Raw genomic sequence first — 23,808 nt, 5'->3', positions numbered from 1 at the left:
CCGTGTCCCCCACCCCCACCCCCGCCTCGGTGCTGATTGGCTCGGCGCCGTGACGGGCCGGCCCCCGCCCGGGGCGGCGGCGGCGGCGGCGGCGGCGGGCGCGGGTGCCCGCGTGTGCGCTGTGTGCCGGCGTGTGCGCCGGGGTGTGCGCCCGGCCGCCGGGTGTGCGGGAGAGCGAGGGAGCGCGCCGACGCGCCGGCCGCTGCGGCCGAGCTGGAGGGTGCGCGGCGCCCCCCCCGCGCGGCTGGGCCATGGCCATGGCCCCCGCCCGGGGCCGCCTGCCCCCCGCTCTCTGGGTCGTCACGGCCGCGGCGGCGGCGGCGGCGGCCACCTGCGTGTCCGCGGCGCGCGGCGAAGGTGAGCGGCGGCGGCGGCGGCGGCGGCGGGGCGGGGGCGGCCGAGGGGCCGGGGCGCGGTGCCGGCTGCCCGAGGCTCAACTTCCTTCCCCTCCACCCTGAGCGCCAAAGGGGCTGGGATTCCCGGGTTGGGGGCGGGGTGGGGGGGGCAGGAATGGCACCGCGGGAGAGACCCGAGGTCAAGGGACAGTGCGATGGAGATGGGGACAGGGCTTGGAGGATAGGGACCGGAGGGCTTGAGGATGGGGGACAGAGGTCCCCGGGGTCTGGGGGAGAGGGAGGGAGGATAGGACTGAGGGATTCAGAGCTGGGGAGGAAAACTGAGGGTTGGACACTGGGGATGAGGAAGCAGGACGGGGTACAGAAGACAAGAGGCGATGTAGAGGAGAGAGGGGGGACAGAGCAGGGGGAAGGACCAGGGGACGTGGCAGGGACAGAGAACAGAGGGACACAGGGATGGGAGGAGAGGTTCAGAAGGCTGAAGAAGAGGGCAGGGGTGGCATTGAGAAAGGGGACCAACAACTAAGGAGCAGAGAGCAGGACCAGGTTGCTGGAAGCCGGTGAGAGTGGCCGAGGGACAGGGAATGAGAGTCTTAGGTGGCCGGGCTAGATGGCTGGGGAAGTCATGGCTGGAGGGGAGGGGCAGGAGGGTGGCCCTGGGAGGAGGGGACAGTGAGAAGCAGGCCCAGGGGCTGAGGCAGGCAAGGCCCTGGAGAGCAGGGTCTTGTCCAGGGGCAAGGCCGGGCCAATCCAGTCACAAGGGGAACCCAGGGGTGGGGGGGGGTAGGAGCAGGAGTGTGGGCTGAGCAGTCAGGACAAAAAAGGTCTGGGAGGTGACCTCCTGGTGGTGGGAGAGAGCAAAGAAAGCTGGGAAGAGACACCCATCAGGGTCCCCCAACATCCCGGGCCTCACATCTGCACGCATGCACACACGTGTGCTCACACGCACACGCATACAGTTAGCCTTACTGACGTCCAGGTCCAGCCCGGATGCCGCCCTCGGTTCTGTTCTGCACCCCGCCTCCCATCCCTCAGGACCTCCTCTGCTCCTGCAGCTCGGCCCAGAAGAGGCCTGACGTGTGCTCTGGGCAGGATCCGGGGGCTGGGGTCCTGGGGGCTGAGCTGTGTGCCCCCCCCCCCCCGGCAGGATGAACTTCTTGCACCTGCGAGGGAGCTCCAGAGCCAGTTTCCCTCATCCACACTCAGCTACACCGAAGATCCCCCCCCTCACACACGAACAGCTCAGAAACGCACACGTGCACACATGGACTCACATCAGGATTTACACACATACACCCAGGCCTGTAGAGACTCACATGCGTGGACAGCTCCCCACCTCCAGCATCGCCCACAGTCAGACACAGAAGTGCAGCCAGGACACATGTGCGTAGACATGCCTGTGCACACGCAGACGTGTCCAGAGGCATGCCCAGGAAAATAGGTGCAACAGGGGCGGTCACTCCATATATAAGAAGACCGTCCAGCTTGCATTCACGCCCGCGGAAACACACGTGCCCGTGATAAATGCACGCGTAGAGGAACTCAGTCTCCAGCGGGAGAGGGACTGTGGCAGGGGAGCTGAGAGGTGAGGTAAGGTGGCAGGCAGAGCTGGGCCAGCTGGGGTGGCTGGGGACCGGAGGCAGGTTCCTGGGCCACCAGAAGAGAATTGAGGTAGGGGCCTGGTGAGTTGGGAAGAGGGCAGGATCGGGGTAGGGCAGGATGCTGTGGGGTCCACATTGAGGCTCTGGGCTGTGGACCGCACACCCTCAACTGCTCACTTCAGTTATCTTCTCCAGGAAGGATGCAGCACCTTCCAGAATGGCAGACTGGCACCCGCCAGAGTCCCCTGGGGAGGTGACTTGGAGCAGACTCATCTGCAGAAGGCAGGCCACTGGCCTGAGAAAGAGAGAGGACTTGTCCAGGGAGGGGGCAGCAGCTGGGGAAGAGGCAAGGTCCACAAAAGGGGGCAGGCGGGATGTCTTTGTCCTGGGCAGAGGGAGGCATCGTCCAAGGGCCAGTCCTTGCCTGTCCAGCCAGTGCGGCAGAGTACCCACAGGGGGTCAGGGCTGGGCCATGCGGGCTGGACAGCCCGGGGCAGAGGTTCCGCAAAGGCCAGTCCTCCCTCCGGAAGGACAGGAGTCCCTCCCAGTATCAGTCCTGGGCTGGTGCAGTGCCAGGATTGGCCAGGGAGACTGTGGGCACTCAGGGAGGGGTATCTGCTCCCAGCTGGGCTCCTGAAAAGTAGCAGTGCTCCAGCCTGGCCAGGTGCCCCCATGCCAGGTCCCTCACGGGGCAGGAGAGGGCCCTACACCTGCAGCCGTGCCCCCCAAGCCCGATCAGGCCCTCAGCCGCTTATCACTCTCTGGTGTGGATTCTCCACCACATTGGGGTGATCACTGAGGCACTCACATCCTGGCCGACGTCCCCTGGCCACCCGGATTCTCCAGCCTCACCATCACGCACTGCGTCCTCAGGGAATGTAAATCAATTTAAGTATTAGTCTCAGCGAAATGGAATGGGGGAAGGTGACGGTGCTGGAGAAAAAAAGAAATCGCATAATGCTTTCCACAGTGGAACAGGAAAGGCTTAGGAATTATCTGTGCTTCTCAGAGCAGGAGAGGGACCCGTTTGATCTCTTCGAACAGCCTAGGAGGGTAGGCCCAAGAGGGAGGCCTACAGACATCTTGCAGATGAGGAAACTGAACACCGAGGGGCCAAGAGATTTGCTTCACTGAAGGCCCCGAGAGGCCATGAGTCCACTCCTCCCACTGGCAAATGGGGAGATGGGCCCAGAGAGAATAACTGACTTCACGGAAGGCACACAGACCTACAGGCCAGGAGTGCAGGAGAGCGGGAGAGAGCCTGGGCTGGGTGACCAGAAGGTTCTGCATTTCCAAGGGAACTCGGGGGGAGTGGGCTTCATGCTGGACTTGTCTCTAGGCCTGAAGCAATCTCCTGTGGGCCCGGAGCTTCCCGTGACCCGCATATGCTGTGTCTCCTCCCCAACCCCCATGAGAGGCCATGGGAGGTGGGGAAGAAGAGGGACAAAGGGAGAGGAGAGGAGGGCAGGGACGGGGAAGCATCTGGAAGCAGTTGGAACAGGCAGCCGTAGAATCCTATAGCTCTTCCCGAATCCGATAGCATCGACTTTTGACTTATCTTTGGATTCTCCGGGCCCCCTGGCTGGCTGATCAAGAATCTGATGCAAATGTGCTGAGGTTTCCCAGGGTGGGAAGGACCTGGAAGGTGGGGTCCGCTGGCCGCTGCCCCACAAGTCACGGCGCCCCAACGGAGAGGAGTCTAAGTGGTGGGCATTTACGCTGACCCCCCTGGGGTAGGGGCAGGTCGCAGCTGCGTTCAGGGGACTAGAGAGCGTTCAGCTCCAAGACCCCATCTGGAATGTGGGTTGTCCCCTGTCCCCGTCCTCTCTCAGGACTAGGCTCTGCTGGTCTGGGGGAAACTGCAGTGCGGCCCCCTCCCCCTCCCACCAGCCAGCAGGAGGAGAGAGCTTGCCTGACCCAGTTTTCTCTCCATTGCCTGAGAGGGAGGGAGGGAGGCGGGAAGGCTTCTCTGCCTGCGCCCCTGGCATGGGGCCGGCTGGGGAGGGGAGATCCTTCTGCGGACACTGGCTCCATCCCCTGATCCCACCTGACCCCTGGGGACCCAGGGAGGACAGAGGCCCCTCTCCTGGTTCTGCAAGCTCTCTCTAGCTGGCCTCCCCTCTGGGGCCCCTGACAATGGGGTGGGAGGGTAAGAGGAGGGAGAAAATCAGCAAATAAGAGCATCCTCACTCCAGCATTTCCTGAAGACGCTTGTCTCCATCTTTGAGGAGCAGGCACCGAGCTGTGCAAATTTCAGGCAGAAGGACACCAGGCCTCCCTGCAGAAAAGTTCCAGGAGGGCCCCCACGGTGTTAACCCTCTGGAACATGCCCCAGCTGGCCTAAGTGGAAGCCCATGGTTGTAGGACAGGAGAGGGGGTCCGGGGAAGAGAGCGTGAAACGGGAACCATCGGGACTGGGGAGCCAAGAGCCCTCTCGTACGCCTATCACACAGATAGAGCAAACGGAGCAGGGGCCCAGAGAGGTGAAGGGACTCACCGGAGGACACACAGCGGTTGAGATTCAAACCCCAATTTCTTAACAGTTTAGCGCGCCTTCATCACCGTACAGTGAGTGGGTAGGTCTGAGGGACAAGGAGAGAGGCAGGAGGGACAGGACTTTGGGAAAGGGAATTAGCTTTAATAAGGCAGTGACTCCTGGCTTTCCAGTTTACTCTCTAGGTATTGTTATCCCCATTTTACACGTGAAGCAACGGGGCAGAGAAGCCAAGGTCACCTGCTACTATGTAGCCGGGCCGTGATCTGAGCCCGAGAGTGTCTGGCTCCAAAGGCAAGGTCTTCTCTGTTGTGTCACTGAGACTTCGTGGGGTCCCCTTTGGGGGTCGGGCTTAGAATAGACTTGCCTTTCGGGCCAGCGCTCCTTCGAGGCCGTGGTGGTTTGCGCTCAGGTGCTGTTTCCTGGGCTCAGTCTGCTGGAGCTGGCGTCTGCGGAGGCTTCCACGGGTGTTGTGGACGCCAGCCCGTCCGGCTACCCCGGTGGAGCTCTGAGCATGTTCCTGAATGTCCCCAAGGCCCAGTGTCTTCACTGGTGAAACAGAGATAGGAGTCACCACCTCGCGGCGACCATCATGGTGCAGGGAATGGATGGGAGGCTTCTAGAGCGCCCCTCGCAGACCTCTGTACAGTAGGGGCTTAGAGGCAGCGTTTCCCGCTCTAGGTGCCCCCACATCAGATGTGCTCAGAGGACGGAGTAGGTGCCAGGCATCTCCCGAGGGACACTGGTGATTGCAGAGCTGGGCTGGTCCTCCCGTGGGAGGTATGACCTTGAGAGGCGAAGCTTGCTGGGTGCTTTTGAATGCCGTCGTGTCCCATGAGTGAGACGAGGATGAGGCTGTCTTCAAGACACCCTGTGAGACAGGACCCACCGTCACGCTCATTTTTCACAGGAGGAAACTGAGGCTGGGGGGATGGGGACTTGCACAGGGACACACAGCCATATGTGGCAGGGCTGGGAATCTGGCCCATGCCTCCTGGACTCCTGAGCCCATCTCTTAGCCATTCCACTGCATCGCCAACCAGGCAAGCCCGGCCCTTGAGGCACCTTATGTTGTGGGGGTTGGGAAGGTCACATTTGGGCCAAGGTGGTGGGAGATGGCTTCAGGTAAGAGGGACAACTTGAACCGGACCCGGAAGGAGAGGGGAAGTGAGGCGTGAAGCTGGCATGTTCAGGAGCGAGAGCAGACCAGCATGTCCAGTTTGGGCTGCACAGTGGGACTGGGGAATGGTGTCCTAAGGTCTGATGTTCTCTCCTCTCCTGTTTTACAGTGAATTTGCTGGATACGTCCACCATCCACGGAGACTGGGGCTGGCTCACATATCCGGCTCACGGGGTAGGTGACCCACAGCGGGGCCCTCATCATCCTCTGTGAGCAGAAAAATGCTGTGACTCAGGGTCTTATCATCAGATCAAAAGGAAGCAGATGCCCAGAGAGGTGAAGTGACTTACCCAAGGCCACACAGCAGTTAGAAACAGAGCTGCTGATTCCTTCTCTCTCTTCCTCTCTCCCTTCCTCCCTCCCTTCGTCCCTTCCTTCCTATCTTCATACCTTCCTATCTTCCTTCCTTTCTTTCTTCATGCAGACCCCTGGGGTTATAGAACCAACCCTGGTACAGAGCTCCCAGTTCTTAAGCCTAAGGCCCCTAGGTGTGGAATCTGTACGTCTGTGTTCTGGGCCTACAGATTCATATGGGCCCCAGCCAGGCATTTCACCCCTTCGGGATTGGCCCCTCCCTCCTGCCCTGCCTTCACGAGGAGCCACCGGGCCCCTGTTATTCTCTTCCATCAGAATCATCTGGACGGCACCTGCCAGCACCCACTGCGGCCAAAGCCGCCAGGCCCCTCTGACCTCCACGGTGACCCTGGGCTGAGCCCGTCAGGTCTCCGGGGGTTCCGGACTCTCAGGCAGTACCCCTGCTCTCCTCCTGGGGAGTGGGTGTGGTAACCCCAGGGCATCCTCGGCCCGACCCTCCACCTTTCCTATCCAGACCCTCCATCTGTGAGCCTGGCGAGGCCTGATTCTGCCACCGACAAGCGGGGCGGCCCTGGGGGTCACCACCTCACTCCCCGAGGCTCAGTTCCCCGTCTGTGGCAAGCGATAAGCTTGTGACGACCTTGTGGGCTTTGCTGTCAGGCTGAGGGGAGGTGACACCTGGTCCTGGCGCCATGCCTGGCACCTGGGGAGCCCTCACCGAATGTGCTGTCACTGCCATGGTCGTTAGTGTGTGTGACGGTTCTGTGTCACAGACATTTCCTCCTGCAGGCACGCTCAGAAACACACACACACACACACTTCCCCGCCGGATGCAGGCGTGTCACGCGCATGTGACTTCTTTCGTGAACGCTGGCTTCCATGGCTCTGGAGACAAGGGTAATAATATTAATAATGATGGTGACAGTGACTTCAAGACCGAATATTTGTGAAGGGGGTGGGAGTGTTTCTTCACTTTTCATCTGGGCTGTTGGTGGCCTGTGGCTGGGGGCAGGCTAGAGCCCCCACTCCTCCCACTTTGGAGCTCTCATCTCCGGGCGGCGGGAAGCCAAGTGCACCGTCATCAGCTCCCGTGCTCCAGGCTTCGGGGAGTTTCACAGCAGACCCCATGGACCCAAGAACCAGGAGGGAACGACTTTCTGCCTGAGAAGCTCAGCCCTGCCTCTGGGCAAAGGCAGGGTCCTTGAGGTGTCTCTTTACCTCCCTGGGCCTCAGTTTCTCCCAGTGAAATGCTCCTTTGTGTGCCCCAGATGGCTGCCTCCCAGGGGTGAGCAGGGTAGGGAAGGGCTTGAGAAAGTGACCCAGCTCTGGCAATGGCATGGAACTGACCCTTGAGTAGGTGACCGCCGGGCCGATGATTGTGTCATCTTTTCCCCTGAGACCCAGCAGCTAGAAAGGACTGGGCCCGGCCCCAGGTTGGCTCTGGATATCTCTGTCCCTCTGTCCTTCTCAGAGCTCAGGACTTGGTGTTTCGAGGAATTGTAAGGGTTTTAAGCAGGTGGAGTATGGCCAGACTTGTGTTTTCGCTGATTGTGCTAGAAATCTAAGATTCTTTTGTCTGCAGAGTGCCGCAAAGCGTGGCTCAGAGTTATCTTATCCTGTTGGGGAATTAGAACAAATAATGTATATTCACATAGCTCTGAACGGTTCATAGACATGATCTCATTTAATCCGCACAGCCAATCCTGTGAGTAGGTACAGCCATCCCATTTCACAGATGAGGAAGCTGAGGTCAGAGCAGCCAGGAATAACTTTCCTGCTATCAGTTTCCAGAGGATGGACTCCAACTCCAGTTGCTCGGGCCCAGAGCCTTGGTTGAGTCCCTTGTCCTCTCTTTAGTCTATGTCCTCATTGCGAGAAGGTGGGAGGCCCCCCAGCATTGTCTGCTGAGTGGGGGACCACCTTCCATCTTTATGGAGGCTGGTGACTGGGCTTGCCCGGAGGGGAAAGAAGGCTGGGTGAGATCCCTGCTTCCCAAACTCTCGACCTTACCTGTTCCAAGCTAGCAAGTGAGGCTACAGGACCCCACATGCAGGGGATCCCAGGAGGTGCCTGGCAGTCTTTTGTTTCATAAGCTTTCCAGGTGATTCTCCTGCTTAGCTGGCTAGGGAGCCTGTGGTCATGGTCCTTGAGGCTCCAGGAGGTTCCTCGGATTCTGAAGGCTCTTAAACAGCCTGGGAGCAAGGGCCATCCAGGGCTGTCTCCGGCATCAGCAGAGTGACTGGATTGTCAGCCGAGGCGGCACAGCCTGAAGGCCGAGGGTGCGGCTGGGTCTGGACGAGCCCGTACTCTGCGGCCTCTAATCACTGTGACCCAGGCAGGTCACTTACCTGGCCGCCACCTCCCCATTTATCACACGGGAATGATCACAGAACCTGCTCCGTGCAGTGGTTATCAATGAGAATGCACGAAAGGGACATTTTCCCCGTGAGAAACCCGAAGCTCTGGGAGGTTAAGCCCCTCTGCTGAGGTCAGGGGACATCTGGCCCCTGGACCCAGCTCTTCATCAGGCTGTGCCCCTCCCTGCACGGTCTGGGACCCATTCCATCGTTCCAGCACATCTGGTGAATTAGCAGGCACTAACCAGATGACAGACACATTTGGTTGTCCCCCCGACCCTCAGCATCCCTTGGAGTTGGTGGAAGGGGCAGGCGTCAGCCAGCCCACTTCACGTACGAGAAGCACAGGCTTCAGAGAGGGGACGGGAGGTCCCCGGGGCTGCACAGCTGGGTCAGTGCATTCTGTCCCAGACAGAGCACAGAGCTACAGAGCGGTCGGGGGTGGGGGGTGGTGGAGGAGGAGGGCCCCAGGCCTCGGGGACGGGGGGCGGGGGTGCCCAGGTGGGGAGCACGGCTCATTCCATCCTTGCAGCAGCCTCCAGGAATTCGCGCCATTCTGGGCGTCTGCAGCGGCCCCTGGGGCTGACAGGACAAGGCCAGGGCATTGGCATTGGTAGAGCGGCTGGAGCAGACTCAGATGGGGCCGATTAATTTATCCAGGTCCCTGGCAGGAAACAGACAGAGAGCAGCTGGCTGGCTCTTCAGTGCTCCATTAATTGTGACAATGACTTTAACCCCAGATGTGACACAGCACTGCCCAGAGGCCTTGGCTGTATGTAGTGTGGGGTCCAAGGGGGTCCTTCTAGGGTACGGGATGTAGAAGGCGTAAGCTTTCAGGTGAGGCCGGCACACCCTGGACCTCTTCCCCCAGGGGCCCCCCTGGAGGCAGGCACAGGTGGGCTGGGAAGGTACTGCCAGGCTGGCATCATAGCAGGCCCGTTCCTCTGGTGCCCTGCTGTGCCAGGCCCCAGCCAAGCACTTGGCAACCTACTTCTCCTTTCATTCTCTCAAGCCTCGCCGCAGTGTGCCTCTCTGAGCCCCATTTTACAGATGTGGGCACCGAGGGTTGAGACCACATGCTGGCCAAGATAAGGTGAGATGGAGGGGCTTTCGTCAGGAAAGACTTGAGGCCCCCGTGGTCCCCACTCCTGCACTCGCAGGTCACTCAGAACCCCCAAGATTCTCAGAACATCACGAGGACTGGTTTTTACGTCCCCCATCCCCCATAAGCAATAGGATCTTTAGTTCAAGGACAATTGCGCATAGAGGCCCAAGAGAAAAGAGCAAGGCATTGCACCGCTGGCCAACCCAAAGCAGGGACCCAGAGCCCATCCCTTCCATCTGCACTCAGCCTCCAGCCCCTCCTCAGAGCTCTCAGGAGTCCACGGAACTCAGCCCCTCGTGACTGCTCCCGGCCAACCAACTTTCTGCGGTTGAGGAAGCCAGGGCCCAGAGAAGAGCCGGGACTTGCCCAAGGTCACACAGCACGTTAGAGACCGAGAGGTCTTGACCTCTCAACTCCGGGCTCATTCCTCAGCACTGGGTCTTGCATGTGAATCCTCTGTGACCGAGCTGGGCTATCTGGTGCTCGCTGAACATTGCTTTTTCTTCCCGGCCTCTCGGCGGGCTCTTCCCTCCCGTCCCTGCAAGAGCTTCCTGCTTCGGCCTGCAGGAAGTTTTCACCATCCCCTGGATGCCCACCCCATTTGGCATGGAGCCCTCCACCACCTTGTCTGATGGACTGTGAGACGCTCAAGGGGAGGGAGTGTTTCTGGAATATTCCTTTCTTAGTAGTGGTAAAATACACGTAACATTTACCATCACAGCCACATTTTAAGTCCATGATTCGGTGGCATTAAATACATTCCCTGTGTCCTATGACCATCACCACCGTCCATCTCCAAAACCCTTTTCATCTTCCCAAACGGAAGCTCTGTGTCCGCGAAACACCAGCTCACCCTTCCCCTGTCTCGCAGTGCCTGGCAACCACCATTCCGTTCTGTTTCTGTGGCTCTCAGGACCTCGTTTAAGTGGGATCATACAACGTTCTTTCTCAGCTGGCTTATTTCACTTTGCGTCATGTCCTCAAGGCTCAGCTGTGTGTGGCAGGCATCTGAATGTCCTTCCTTTTTAAGGTTGAAAACTATCCCATTGTTTGGATACATTTTGTTTATCTAGTCATCTGATGATGGGCACATTTGGGTTTTCTACCTTGAGGCTACCGCGAATAATGCTGCTGTGAGCTTGAGTGTGTGGTATCTGTTGGAGACCCTGCTTCCCATTGTCCTGAGTGGGACAATGGGTAGGTCTCTTTTCAACTTTCTGAGGAAGCTCCACACTGGTTCCCAGAGCAGCTGCCCATCTTACAGTCCCACCAAGAGGGCACACACTTTCCAGGTCCTCCAAATCCTCCCCAACATTTGTTATCTCCTGTCGTTCAGATAATCGCTGTCCTTGTGAGTGAGAAGCGTCTCTCATGGTGGTTTTGATTTGTATTTCGCTAATGCCGAGTGACTGTGACCATTTTTCTATGGATTATTTGACCATCTGTATATCTTTAGAGAAAGATCTATTCAAGTCTTTTGCCTGCTTTTCAGTTGGGCTGTTTGGTTTTTTGTTGTTGAGTTACAGGAGTTCTTTATATATTCTGACTATTAATCCCATATTAGACACATGATTTGCAGGTATGTCCCTCCCATTCCGTGGGTGGGTTTTCTTACACTCTGTGGATCGTGTCTGATTTATTTCTGAATCACTGACACCTCACCAGCAGGTGGCACAGAAGCCACCACATTCAACTTCCCCACATCCTGGCACTCCCTTGCTGAAGCATTTGGGGCATAGTCAGTTCTCTGCATTAAAAAGATCCCTCTGGCAACTGATACAGAAACTGGGCTCATGGGCCCCGTGACTTAGCCAAGCACACCCCCAGCCCCAGACTCCCACCCTGGGAGTGTTTGGAGCTGCCATGTGGACACGAGGTTGGGTTTTATACCTTTGGCATCAATTCCAGTCCCGGTTCTACCACTTACTAGCTGGGTGACTTCAGACACGGGGCTCAGAGCTATTTCGTCACCAGTAAACTGCCGCAAATAACACTATCTTGGAATGATGTGGCACTCTATGGGCTCACATCTCGAGGTGATGGTCCAGTAGAGGGAAGGTCGGTAACCCAAGGGCAGAGAACATTTGGTCTTCTTCCCAGGGAGGTCCTGACCCCGTGCACGCGGGGCAGGGGTAACTGGCAGGAGGGGGCAGTGTGCTTACGCTCACTTCAGCGCTGCGCTCTCTGTGCCCACAGTGGGACTCCATCAACGAGGTGGACGAGTCCTTCCAGCCCATCCACACGTACCAGGTGTGCAACGTCATGAGCCCCAACCAGAACAACTGGCTGCGCACGAGCTGGGTACCCCGCGACGGCGCCCGGCGTGTCTACGCCGAGATCAAGTTCACCCTGCGTGACTGCAACAGCATGCCCGGTGTGCTGGGCACCTGTAAGGAGACCTTCAACCTCTACTACCTAGAGTCAGACCGAGACCTGGGCGCCAGCACCCAAGAAAGCCAGTTCCTCAAAATCGACACCATTGCGGCGGACGAGAGCTTCACAGGGGCCGACCTGGGCGTGCGACGCCTCAAGCTCAACACGGAGGTGCGGGGCGTGGGCCCCCTCAGCAAGCGTGGCTTCTACCTGGCCTTCCAGGACATCGGCGCATGCCTCGCCATCCTGTCTCTCCGCATCTACTACAAGAAGTGCCCCACTATGGTGCGCAACCTGGCCGCCTTCTCGGAGGCGGTGACGGGGGCCGACTCGTCCTCGCTGGTGGAGGTGCGGGGCCAGTGTGTGCGGCACTCCGAGGAGCGGGACACGCCCAAGATGTACTGCAGCGCCGAGGGCGAGTGGCTGGTGCCCATCGGCAAGTGCGTGTGCAGCGCTGGCTACGAGGAGCGGCGGGATGCCTGTGTGGGTGAGCGCGCCACGCGTGGGTGGGTGGGCGGGCGGCCCGCCGGCATGCAGGCTCGGTCCGGGAGGGGCTGCCAGGGTCTGGGGGGGTGCAATCGCGGGTGGCAGGCATCGGGGTGGGGGCGCAAACAGCATCTGGGAAGATGGGTGACCCTCCAGCATTTCTGGGTCAGCAAATACAGCAGGCGGTGCATGCATTTGTGCTCGTGTGTGTGTGTGTGTGTGTGTGTGTGTGTGTGTGCGCGCGCGCGCGTGCATGCGCGTATGCGCGCATGGAGCAGGGGGAAGGGAGAAGAGAGGGAGACACACTACAACCAGATGCTACTCTCTGTGGGCAGTGTGGAGATATACCTCTGAGAATACCTGCAGGACTGGGCATCCAGCTGCGTATATGCCTGTGGGAGGGGACAGTACTGTGAGCTCACTTGTGTCAGGCCTCGTTTTAGGCACTTTTCACATATTAACTCGTTTAGTCTCCAGAGCTACCCTATGACATAGAAGCTACAGTTACCCTGATTTTATAGATGAGACTGAAGCACAGAGAGGCAAAGCAACTTGCCCAGGGGTACACAGCTCGGAAGCAGCAGAGCTGCGATTTGAGCCCAGAGGTCTGGTTCCGGTGTTCATGCTCAAAACCACTAAACTTTTGTGGAGGAGAGGGAAGTGGCGGCAGACCCCGGGTGCAGGGGTGCAGCAGGGGGCCACTGGGAAGCTGTGCAGGCAGAGGCCCCCAGGGAGTCCTGTGTAAGTGGCCTGTGTCTGGGGGGATCTTCCCCAGGGACCTGTGGGAGAGCACAGCCAAGGTCCTTGATAAAGGGAAGGCGGGGGATGGGACAGCATGGTACCTATTCCCATGAGTGCGCTGCTCGGGTTCCCACGCCAGAGGCCAGGAGCAGGGCCGGGGCCCCAAGCTGCGTGTGTATGTGTGTGTGTGTGTAAGTGTGTTTGTGTGTGAGACACTTGCACTGTGCCCGTGTGGGGGCGATGTAGCCAGCCATCCCAGGCACCGGGGACACTGCATGAGTTGGTTGGACAGACAGCTGGTGCCTCAGCTGGTACTGGTCTCGGCCGGGTTGCCCTCTGCCCTTCCCTGGCCTCCCCTGGGGGGGCTGGACACATGGCTGCTCATCCATTCAGAGCAGAATGAAGCCTGCTGTTGGGACCACGGGTGCTCCTGGGGGAGGAGGCTGTTCCTATGCAGGTTTCAGAGAGGCTGGGGCCTCGACCCTATCTGGGGCCCTTCTCCTCGGCCCCAAGCAGGCAGGAAAGACCCCTTGGTGCTCACAGGATAGAGCAGGGCACAGGCCAAGAATTTCAGGTAGTGTTCAAGGTATTTCTCTGGGATCAGGACCCTCTATCCAGCCACCAGGCCCCTTCCAGATCCTCTCTGGGGCTCTCTGGTTTCCTTAAGCTGTCCTTCTTAACTGCTATGAGTCTTCACCTCTCAGGGACCCTAACCCCCGAAGCATCATCTGTGACATTCACCTGTTTCTGGACTTGTTCTGCCCCCCCCCCCCCCCCTCGCCTCATTTATCAGGTTCCCAGGCTTCAGCCTCTCCTGGTTCCCGTCACAGTCATCCCTGTACTTCTCGACTCCCCACTGCATGATAACCAACATCCCTGTTCCTTTGCAGCTCACAGAGGGAGGCTCACATATCAGCTCATTTGCTCACTGGAGCAAGGCTGGTGTTACAGATCCATTTTACCAATGGGGAAACTGAGGCTGCACGGGCCTCACAGCTGGTGAGAGGTGGACCTGGGACCTGAGTTGGGTCTGTCTTGCTGGAAGCCACGTGTAGGTATTTAACCTACCCCTGGCCCAGCCTGACTGCTCTCCCTGCCAGAGCTGGCTTCCAGTATCCCTTTCTTCTGATGGGGACAATAAAGTCCCTTAGCAACAATTTTCAAGTATTTGCCATGAACAGGGCACATTAGTAAGTACTTCCTCCTCGTCGGGGCAGTTTCTCATTCTGTTGAGCAACTGTTGTGTCTCAGGCATGGGGATTTAGGGAGTTCACACACGTTTTCATGCTTACAAAAGTCCTCTAAGCGAGGTAGCATATCCCCATCTTACAGATGTGAGAAACTGAGTCCTTCAACGTAAACCGCAGAGTAGGTCTCTGATCTCAGGCTGGCTCCCTCCAGAGCCCTGAACGGCTTTCCTCTCTCCACAGAGCCCTCTGCCAAACCCCGCTTCCCTCCTCCCTGGGGGAACAGCAGAACAGCTCTAACTGGTACAGCATAGGCCGTAATAAGAGGCCAGCTGGTCAGTGGACACCTGGTCAAGGTCAGCCGCTGACCCCAACCCTGGGTTTAGTCTGTAAGCACAAGTAAGCCTCTTGTCTGTCCGGTGTGCAACAGGACACCCTTGCCCTTGGGAGGGAAACTGATCTTCCTGACTTTCGGGTCCAAGGTCTCAAGTCCTACACTGGCCTCCTTGTTTGACAGGGTTGGGAATTGGAGCCCAGTGAGGGATGTGTCTTGCCCCAGGCCCCACAGCGAGTCAAGGGCAGGACTCTGGGTAGAAGCTCCAAGGTCTGGAGCAGCAGGACCTTCCCAGGGCTGGGAGAGGCTGGAGTCATGACCACTGCCTGGCACTGTTGGCTCATTAATAAATAATAATAAATGCCGAAGTGGACGTAGGAAATTGCAGCATATTTTGAATTTTACATTTAAATCACAATACAACGTAATTATGCCAGTTGCAAGATAATTACAGGTTTTATAAAAAAAAATATTAATCCCTAATGCACTGCAGGCGGAGAGGTTTGGGGACAAAATGCCAGTGGCAAGTCGCACGAGGAGAGATTTTTCTCCCTCCTGTGATTGGTTTCCCGGGATTATCTGGGTAACCTCCTTGGAAGAAGCAGCACGGCTCTGACACTGAGCCCCTCCACAAATGGGAGGCCCTGGCATGCGACCCGACCCTGCCAGGGGCCCCTGTCCCCAGCCCTCCTTGGGCAGGTAACCTGAGAGTGGGGAGGCTGGAGACCAAGCAGGAGGCGGGAACAGAGTGGGGGTGACTTTCCGGGCTGCGTGAGTTGTCCTCTCAAAGCTGTAGCTCCCCTCTGCCACCAACCAACCTGAGAGGGACACCCTGAGGACCGTGGGTCCCCTGGTCGCCTCCCTCGGGCAGTTGTCTCTGATCAAACAATTGAGGAGGAAGGGCTGGGCTCTGGGGTCCTGCCTTGTCCAGCCTGATCCCACCGCCTTCCTTCTAGCAAAAGGGGGGGATCCAGAGCCTGAGGCCTGCGGCAGGGGCCAGCCCAGATGGCGACGGTCGTCCTCCCAGCCTGCAGGCCCCCTGCCCCCTGCTTTTACCTTCACAGCTCTCCAGGGTGGCCAGGGAGCACCTGATTCCACAGAGAAGACAGTGGAGCCTAGGAGGAGGGACCAAGCCGGTCACGGGCTCCGTGAGGGCTTCCTGAGAAGCCCTCAGGTCCTCAGGCCTCAGAGACCCACAGGAGAGCATCAGAGCCAAGGGGAGCTGGTCTAGTTTCCCAGTGGGCAGGTGGGGGTCCAGAGAGCCCAAGTGACTGGCCCAAGGGCACACTGCTAGCAGCGGTCGATTGGGCCCCAGATCTCCCAGCCAGAGCGCCCCCCTCATGACACAGTGCCAGGCCCAGTGACCTGTCCCCACAGCTAGCTGCTGTGCCCCCCCTCAGTCCAGGCAGGGGAAAGCCCTCTCGGAACACCACCCAAGGGAGCAGCAGCCCTGACGCTGAAGGCCCGGTTGCTGTCCTTCCCGTCACCTGGACACAGAATGCAAACCACCCTCGGAGGCCCTAATCATTTTTCTATAAATATCAGAGAGTCTCGCTTCGGAGGGGCAGCACGAGCGCCGAGCTCTTTTGCCTTCCTGACTGTGTTTAAAATCTGATTTAGAATTAATTTCCTCTGGTCATCCACTGGCAGACACCTTATTTGTCAAATCTCGGGCTCTTGGTGGGGGAGCGGGGAGAGGTGGCGGGGCCGCAGGCAGCCTGGGCGAGGTGCCCTCGGCAGGGGCAGCGGCCCCACCTGGCGCTCGGCCGACTCGCCGGGCACGCGGGCTCCGGAAGCGCCCTGGGTCGGTGGCCGGGCCCGGGCTCCAGCCCAGAGCCGCTCCATCTGTCTCAGCCATTCATCCCCGGCTCTGCCTCCAGGTCTCCAGGCTCCCCGAGGCCTGGTGATTAGTATTCTTATTAAAGATTATTTTATTTTCATTGCGCGGATTAATCTGGTTTTGACACGTTAGAGCCATATGCGTATTAGCAGAGCGGGTGAGAACCGCCCACTGGCGAGCAGCAGAAAGGCCGGGCCATCTATAAGCCCCGGACGCGTGTTGAGAGGCTGATGGGGGACAGGCCCGGGCCCCAGAGGTTCCCCCAGCTGGGTTTGCATTCTGGCCGGGCGGGGAGCCTGGGGCGAGGTACCCCGCCTCTTTCCTCTCTGCCAAGCACAATGTCCCCACCACATAGCACTGGGATAATTGCCAGGCACGGTCCTGGCGTAAGTTCACATGTACTTACTCACGTCACCCTCACGACAGCCCTAGGAGCTGCAGCCTATTACTGTCCCCATTTTACAGATGAAAAAACTGAGGCCTGGCCACCTGCCCAGCATCTCTTAGCCTAGGTGAAGGGGTTAGAGCAAAAGAGGAACCCAGGCAGCCTGCTCCCAAGTTTGTGCTCTTTTTTTTTTTCTTTTCTAAAGTATTTATTTATTAGAGAGAGAGAGAGAGAGCGCATGCACAAGCAGAGGGAGAGGCAGAAGCAGCCTCCCCGTAGAGCAGGGGAAGCTCGATATGGGACTCGATCCCAGGACTCCGGATCATGACCTGAGCCAGAGGCAGTGGCTTAAACAACGGAGCCACCCAGGTGCCCCTGAGTTTCTGCTCTTAACGGATGAGAACAAGATGATCTCTGGGGCAGTCAGAGACTCAGGAACTGCGGGCCGTCTTTCCATGCGTCCTTCCTGCCACAAATCACACGAGGGTGTCGCCCACACCTTCCCCGTGCCTGTCACAGCCCAGACAGCTCCTGGAAAGCAGGGCCAGCTCTTGCTTAGCTTGGCCCCATAGTAGCAGCTCAATAACTTTGGATAAAGGAACAAATGCGGGGCAGCATGGGCAAGCGGTCCCTGAAGCGCTAACCGACACAGGCCTGATCACAGCATGAGGACGACTGTCACTCAGCTCAATGATGGGTTGAACCACATATTTGCTGATGAAGGGCAAAGCTGTCTTCCTCTGCCTGGGTCCTGGGCCCCGAGGAGGACTCTTTGGCTTGCCCCAGGACTCTGTCAACCAGGGGGCTTCTGGGAGGAGGAGGTGAGATCACAGTGCGTCAGCTAGGAGCCCCACAACGCCGAGGCCCAGCCCCCTGGCAGGCCCGAGAACCCTTGGGGTCTCTCCGGGGGTGGAAGAAGTGTCAGAGCGGAGGCACGTTTTCCCACTCTCCAGCCTGTAGGTCTCGTCTGGCTCTGCAGCCTCTGAATCCATAAAGCAAATGTGAGGACAGAGTCTTTCTTCCCAGCTTCAGTTTTTCTCTCGAGCTGGGAGAATTTTACAAATTAGCTTGATTTTAGCTTTTAGAATAAAGAGATACGACTTTATTTTATTTATTTATTTTTTTATGACATGTCTTTTTTTTAAAATGCATTTCTTTTTTTTTTTTAAGATTTTATTTGTTTATTTGACAGAGAGAGAGATCACAAGTAGGCAGAGAGGCAGGCAGAGAGAGAGGAGGAAGCAGGCTCCCCACAGAGCAGAGAGCCCGACGTGGGGCTCGATCCCAGGACCCCGAGATCATGACCTGAGCCGAAGGCAGAGGCTTAACCCACTGAGCTACCCAGGTGCCCCCATGATGTCTTTTCAAGTGAAGCTTCTGTCAAGCACGGAGTTTTCCAGAGCGGGACTTTGTGGATAGAAATCCCATAAACTTCCCGGTGGTCTCTGTGGCAAAGGAGTCAGGTCCATAGTGCAGCCAGGAGCCGCCTGGCTGGGTGGCATTCGGTTCTCCTGAACTCCCGAGTTCGCTCTCTGCCCAGAGCAGACAATGGCAGGATTAGCTTACTTTGAAACCTTCTACAGGCGCTGACAATTTCTGCTCAGAGCCAGACACTAGGAAGGTTGAGATGTCCTTATTCACAAGGAGCTGCCCACAAGCACCTGCTGGTTTAGGAGGTGAGCCAGACCTACAGATTAAACAGCACAGCCGTAGGGTGTGTGAGAGGTGGTGGTCCTGAGCAGGGGCTCAGAAGTGGGGCGGGGAGCGGTGGCTTCTGTGCACCTGCGTGCGTGCGTGTGTGTGTGTGTGTGTGTGTGTGTGTGTGTGTGTAGGTGTGGAGAAAGGCTTCATTTGAAGGGACAGTTAAAATGAATCTTGAAAGAGTTTGACAGGTTGACCAAGGGGGCAAAAGACACCCCAGGAAGAAGGCACAGTCCATGCAAAGGCCCTGAGGCAGGAAGCAAACTGCCAGATGTGGGGAATGGCCAGCTCCTTAGTTTAGCCTGCGGGTGGGGAGGGAGGAGGCTGCAGCAGGGCTTTGAACGCCGGGCATTGCTGCGCAGTCCCAGGCCCAGCATTGTTTTAGGGAGTTCCTCAACCTAGAATGTCTCTACTGGTTCTTATTTTTTTAGGCAAGGCTCAAATATCATTTCCTTCTCCGGGAAAGTAGCTTCTCCCACCAATCACCCTTTGCCATATCCCCCGTTGTATTTCCTTCCTGGAAACGGTTTCGGCCTCGTTTACTGCATGTCTCCCACTCGAAGAGGCTGGCTCCGTGAGGGCAGCCACCCTCCTTGAGAGTCTCACTCATGGCTGGGTCTCTGGTGCCTGGATCCGTGCCTGGCACAGAGTAGGCGCTCGTGAACACTGCTGGAATGAGCAGCAGTCAGGCTGGTGGCTGGGGCGGGGGATCCCGGCCAGGCTGGAGGCTGGGGCCTCCACGTGAAAGATGATGCAGGTGTGGTGGAGACCGGGGAGGGGGCGGCACGGTGATAGTGCCGCAGGCTCTGGGAAGGGTGGGAGCCAGCGATGTCCCGGGTAGTCATTGCTTGGGAGCTTGGGAAACAGAGCCCCGGGCCCCACGCCTGGCCCTTCCACACCAGGTGGCTGTGGTGGCGTCTGGAATCTGTGCTGAGTGGGGTCTTATCACCTGTGTCTCCTATCACCAGTCACACTGCCGCCCACCCCATTCCCTTCCAGCGTTTTTTCCTCCCCAAGTCACAGCCCTTGGATGCCTAGCCTCCTGACGCTCCGAGGCAGTGTCTCACTCAGGGACCGGGTTCCTGTGAGGGACAGATTCAGGCTGGAGACAGGCCTGGCCAGGAAGGGCCACAGGAGGAGATGTGACTCTGGTGTGAAGAGGCTCTTTCCTGAGCCGACTTCAGGGCTGGGACTCTGGTGTCAGGGTCCCTGCCCCAGCTCTGCCCCCGCCTAGCTGTGCAACCCTGTGTAAGTCACAGGCCCTCTGTGTGCTTCAGTCTCTCCATCTGCCAGCAAGGGTAGGACCGGGGCATGCTGAAGGCCTGCACCGGTGTCCCCTGGGAGATCCGGCCGGAAGCCCTGGGTCAGAGTGAGGGCGGTCCCAGGGCCGGCCAGGGCAGCCTGGTGGGCTCCTCTGAAGCCGCCTTATCCTCCGCAGCCTGTGAGCTGGGCTTCTACAAGTCGGCCCCCGGGGACCAGCTCTGCGCCCGCTGCCCTCTCCACAGCCACTCTGCAGCCCCTGCTGCCCAGGCCTGCCGCTGTGACCTCAGCTACTACCGCGCATCCCTAGACCCGCCATCTGCAGCCTGCACCCGTGAGTACCGCCCTGCACCCCAGAATCCTGGAGACCAAGAGCAGGCCAGGACCCCCTGCTCTCAGACTCCAGGGAGCCAGGACTCTGGAGGGGACACAGGGACAGGTGGCTTTCTTGGACCAGGGGCCAGTCTAGGGCTGGGGGGGGTGACTCTAACTCTGCCTCCTTGGTGGGAGTCCCTACCTTGACCTCTCTCGGGGTCCCCACTTCCTGTCATACATCACCTGCCACCTCTCCTCAGGGGAATCTTTCCTTCCTTCCCTCCGTCTTTCCTCCCTGCTTCAGAGGACCGATGAGAGGTGGCTTTGGTCATTTCCTGACCCAGCAGTGAGGCTGATGTCCTGGGAGCTGGGGTGGGCAAGCCAGCAGGTTCCCAGGGAGCAGAGGAGTATCAGAGGAGCCCCTGATCCCTGTCATCCCTGATGGTCAGAGCTGCCTCCGTGTGTGTGCGGTGAGTGCACGAGTGTGTGCTGGGAGTGCGTGTGGCTGCCTGCGCGGATGCTGCCATGTGTGGGTCTGATTCTGCATGTGGCTCTGGAACACCTGCTGTGATGGTGACACCATGTGGGTCTGTGTCAGCAGCTGCTCCTATGGAAGACGCCTGCGTAGTGTTTGTACGCTCCAGTGTGAGCGTCGGGGTTTTATGCCCGTGTGTGTAAAGGATTGATATGGCTGTGTGTGCACATCCAGGTCCCTGAAGGGGACCCCCAAGTCCCCGCAGAGCTCTCATGAATGTGCCTTGGGGGTTCAGCATGTGCACACCTCTTTGCAGAGGACGTGCATGTGCCTGGAGAAGTGTGGTTGTGTGTGCTCATGCCCTGTGTACCCGAGGGGATGCCAAGGGACTCTGGCACCGTGCCTGCAGGGCTGCGTGACTGTCCCAGCGATTTGATGGTTCTCCTTCATTACTTCCTCTCCTGGCCTGAAGGGACCTCTCACACCACCCCCCATGCCAGCTGGGAGAGGCAGCATCCAGCTTAGCCCATCCCGTTTGCCAATCCTGGTCTCTTGTGGTGGGGTGACAGGGGCTTCCTAAGGTTCTGTCTGGTTGTGCCCCCCAGTCTATCTCAGCCTCAGTCCCCAATCTCCCTCTCCCCCCACATCCTTCATGCCAAGCCCCCCGGGTCCCTGTATGTGGCAGGTGAGAGTCTGTGCGTGCGCGCGCACACGCGCGCGCGCACACACACACACAGAGTCTCCCTCCCTCCCTCCCTTCCCCCCTCTCTCCCTCCTTCTGCCCAGGCCTGTGTGTTTACCCCATGTGGGACCGGCCCAGGCAAAAAGGATGGCTGAGTGACATGGTAACTACCGTGGGGTTTGCAGGCAAGGTGAGCCCAGCTCTAGATCAGGGACACTTGTATTCAGCGAGCCAGACTTCAGTTTTCCTCCATATCCACAATTCAGGGCCCTCAGGTTCTAGAAATCTTAAGACTGTAAAAGACTAGGCTTTTAGTATTCCGTGGCCTTCAGATTCTATGATTCCCTATGATTCCGAGATTCTTCTATTTTCTTAAGATCTAAAAGTCCCTGCCTGGGATGCTGAGAACTGGAATTCTAAGCCCCAGGGGTCTCCACGTTGCCCTCCATGCCCTCCAGACTCAAATCCCCAACCCCCAGGAGCCTACTCCAGCCCCCAAACCCCCAGCCCCAGCTCTCCAGAATCTCTGTGCTGCCCAGCTGGGCTCCCTTGGGGGTGGGGGGGTGGGAGTGGGGGGTTACACTGCCACAGAGACCCCACTGGGCTTCCCAGCACCTCCCCCACACCCCGCAGCAGGGCTCAGGGATCTGTGTAGTAAACCAAGCACAGAGGTTAAGGAATGGAGTGTGTGAGGCAGAGACAGCAAGGGCCTTTCACATCCAGGGTGGCTGCCGTGGGCACCCCCAAGGATTGTCCGTCTCTCACCCTGTTCCCGATGGAAACTTCAGGAAGTACAAACCTGGGATCCCTGTGGTCCAGCAGTGGGATGGTAAGGGATGGGGCTTAGCTTTCTGGACACAAACCTGACACTGTGGTCCAATCTGATGCTGTGTCTGCTCTTAGGGGGCTCCCAGAGGCTGGACAAGGCCAAGCCCTTTTCCTTGGGGACCCCCAAATATCATAGGGGAGTCCCAGCCCTTTTCTGGTCTGATGGAGGGCAGCTGGGCCAGCCCAGGTAAATGCCCTCCACTGCCACCAGTCACTCTCCTCTCCCCAGGGCCACCCTCCGCGCCCGTGAATCTGATCTCCAGCGTGAATGGGACATCCGTGACCCTGGAATGGGCCCCTCCCCTGGATCTGGGTGGCCGCAATGACATCACCTACAACGCCGTGTGCCGCCGCTGCCCTTGGGCATTGGGCCACTGCGAGACCTGTGGGAGCGGCCCCCGCTTCGTGCCTCAGCAGACAAGCCTGGTACGGGCCAGTCTGATGGTGGCCAACCTGCTGGCCCACATGAACTACTCCTTCTGGATCGAGGCCGTCAACGGTGTGTCTGACCTGAGCCCTGAGCCCCGCCGGGCAGCGGTCGTCAACATCACCACGAACCAGGCAGGTAGGCGGAGTGGCTCGGGCTGGCAGCTTCCCCGGCCCCTGGCCCTGCCTTCCTCCCCAGGACTCGGAGCTCCGGGCTCTCCAGGCCGTTAGGAGAGTAGAACCTGTCCTGTAGGTGGGAGGAAGCCAACAAAGCAGAGACAGGTGGGCACGGCATTTCCTAGGTTCCAGAACCTTCTTTCCGCCTCTGTTTCTTCCCTGGTACAATGGGAATAATGGTGTCTGCCTCGGGTACTATGATGAGGCTTAAGTGAGAGAGATGAAAATGCTTAGCCGCCCACCTGGCTCAAGGTCCGTGCCCCATAAATGTCATTAAGAGGTAAAATCACTCTGATTATCATTTTCCAGAACACCTGCCACTGCTGTCCCAGGGATGGACCTAGTTGCACTGGTTTGGACAACAGCCATTTATCTCGGGTCCTAGCCAGTTGTTGGGCTGGATTCTGCCCCTGGAGCCCCTCTTTTCCCCAATTCGGGTGGGTCCTGCCTGTCCAGTGACGGCCCGACCCAAGAGCCCACCACGGCAGCCTCACCATCCGCAGCCACCACAGCACACGCCTAGGACTGCTGTGGCCCCCAACCCGTCCCTGGCCCAGAGCCTTCTCGCCATGTCACCAGGGAGGAGAGCAAGGGTCTGAGTCAGCACATAGGAAGTGGCAGAGTGCATTCGAACCCAGGTCTGTCCCGCCCGCAAGGGAAATGGGCCTCCCCAACTGTGAGCCCAGGGCACCCCCTCTCTGATGCCAGAGATAGACATCCACTCGAGAGATTCTCATCCGACCAGCACATGTGGGGCACCCCCAGAATGCCTGGCTCTGTCCTCGGGGCTGGTGACATGGTGGGGAATAGGCCTGTGGGTCTGGTGCTTGTGGCCCTGCCCTTGCCCATGGGTCTCCAGAGCCCAGAAGTGCTCCTGACGCCACCAGTATGCTCCATCATGAAAAGAAAAATCCTCCCTTGAAGGCACGCTCCCTTCCGCCACCGACCAGTTCTCTTCCCAGGGAACCTTCCCGAAAGAGCAGTCTGTGCAGCTGTATCTGCGTCCTTTTCGGGCAGCCCTGGCCAGGTCTGTCTCCCCAGCTGTCCACTGAAGTTCAGGGTCCCCACCTGGCCACACGCAGTGGGGGTTTTTCTCCCTCTTTTTTCTTCCCTCGTGGAACGCTTCTGTCTCGCCCCCAAGCTCCTCCTACCCCCCCATTTCCTGTCCACCTGTCTGCCCTGCCCTTCTC

At 58.6% G+C, this 23,808-nt stretch overlaps 1 protein-coding gene across 1 annotated transcript in view; it reads left to right on the top strand.

Moving 5' to 3' along the window:
* Positions 1 to 257: 257 nt before the first annotated feature.
* Positions 258 to 23,808, top strand: part of LOC111154822 (EPH receptor A8) — a 34,211-nt gene continuing 10,660 nt past the window's right edge. The window contains exons 1-5 of the mRNA XM_022514745.1: positions 258 to 357; positions 5,741 to 5,805; positions 11,605 to 12,268; positions 19,894 to 20,049; positions 22,245 to 22,667. Coding sequence (XP_022370453.1) covers positions 258 to 357; positions 5,741 to 5,805; positions 11,605 to 12,268; positions 19,894 to 20,049; positions 22,245 to 22,667 — 1,408 coding nt within the window. The remainder of the gene's footprint in view (positions 358 to 5,740; positions 5,806 to 11,604; positions 12,269 to 19,893; positions 20,050 to 22,244; positions 22,668 to 23,808) is intronic.

This window comes from Enhydra lutris, unplaced genomic scaffold (assembly GCF_002288905.1).
Source record: "Enhydra lutris kenyoni isolate GAN:26980312 unplaced genomic scaffold, ASM228890v2 scaffoldscaffold38, whole genome shotgun sequence".
NCBI classification, from domain to species: Eukaryota; Metazoa; Chordata; class Mammalia; order Carnivora; family Mustelidae; genus Enhydra; species Enhydra lutris.
The sequence above is the reverse complement of the archived record's forward strand: the minus strand, read 5'-3'. Positions and strand labels throughout refer to the sequence as shown.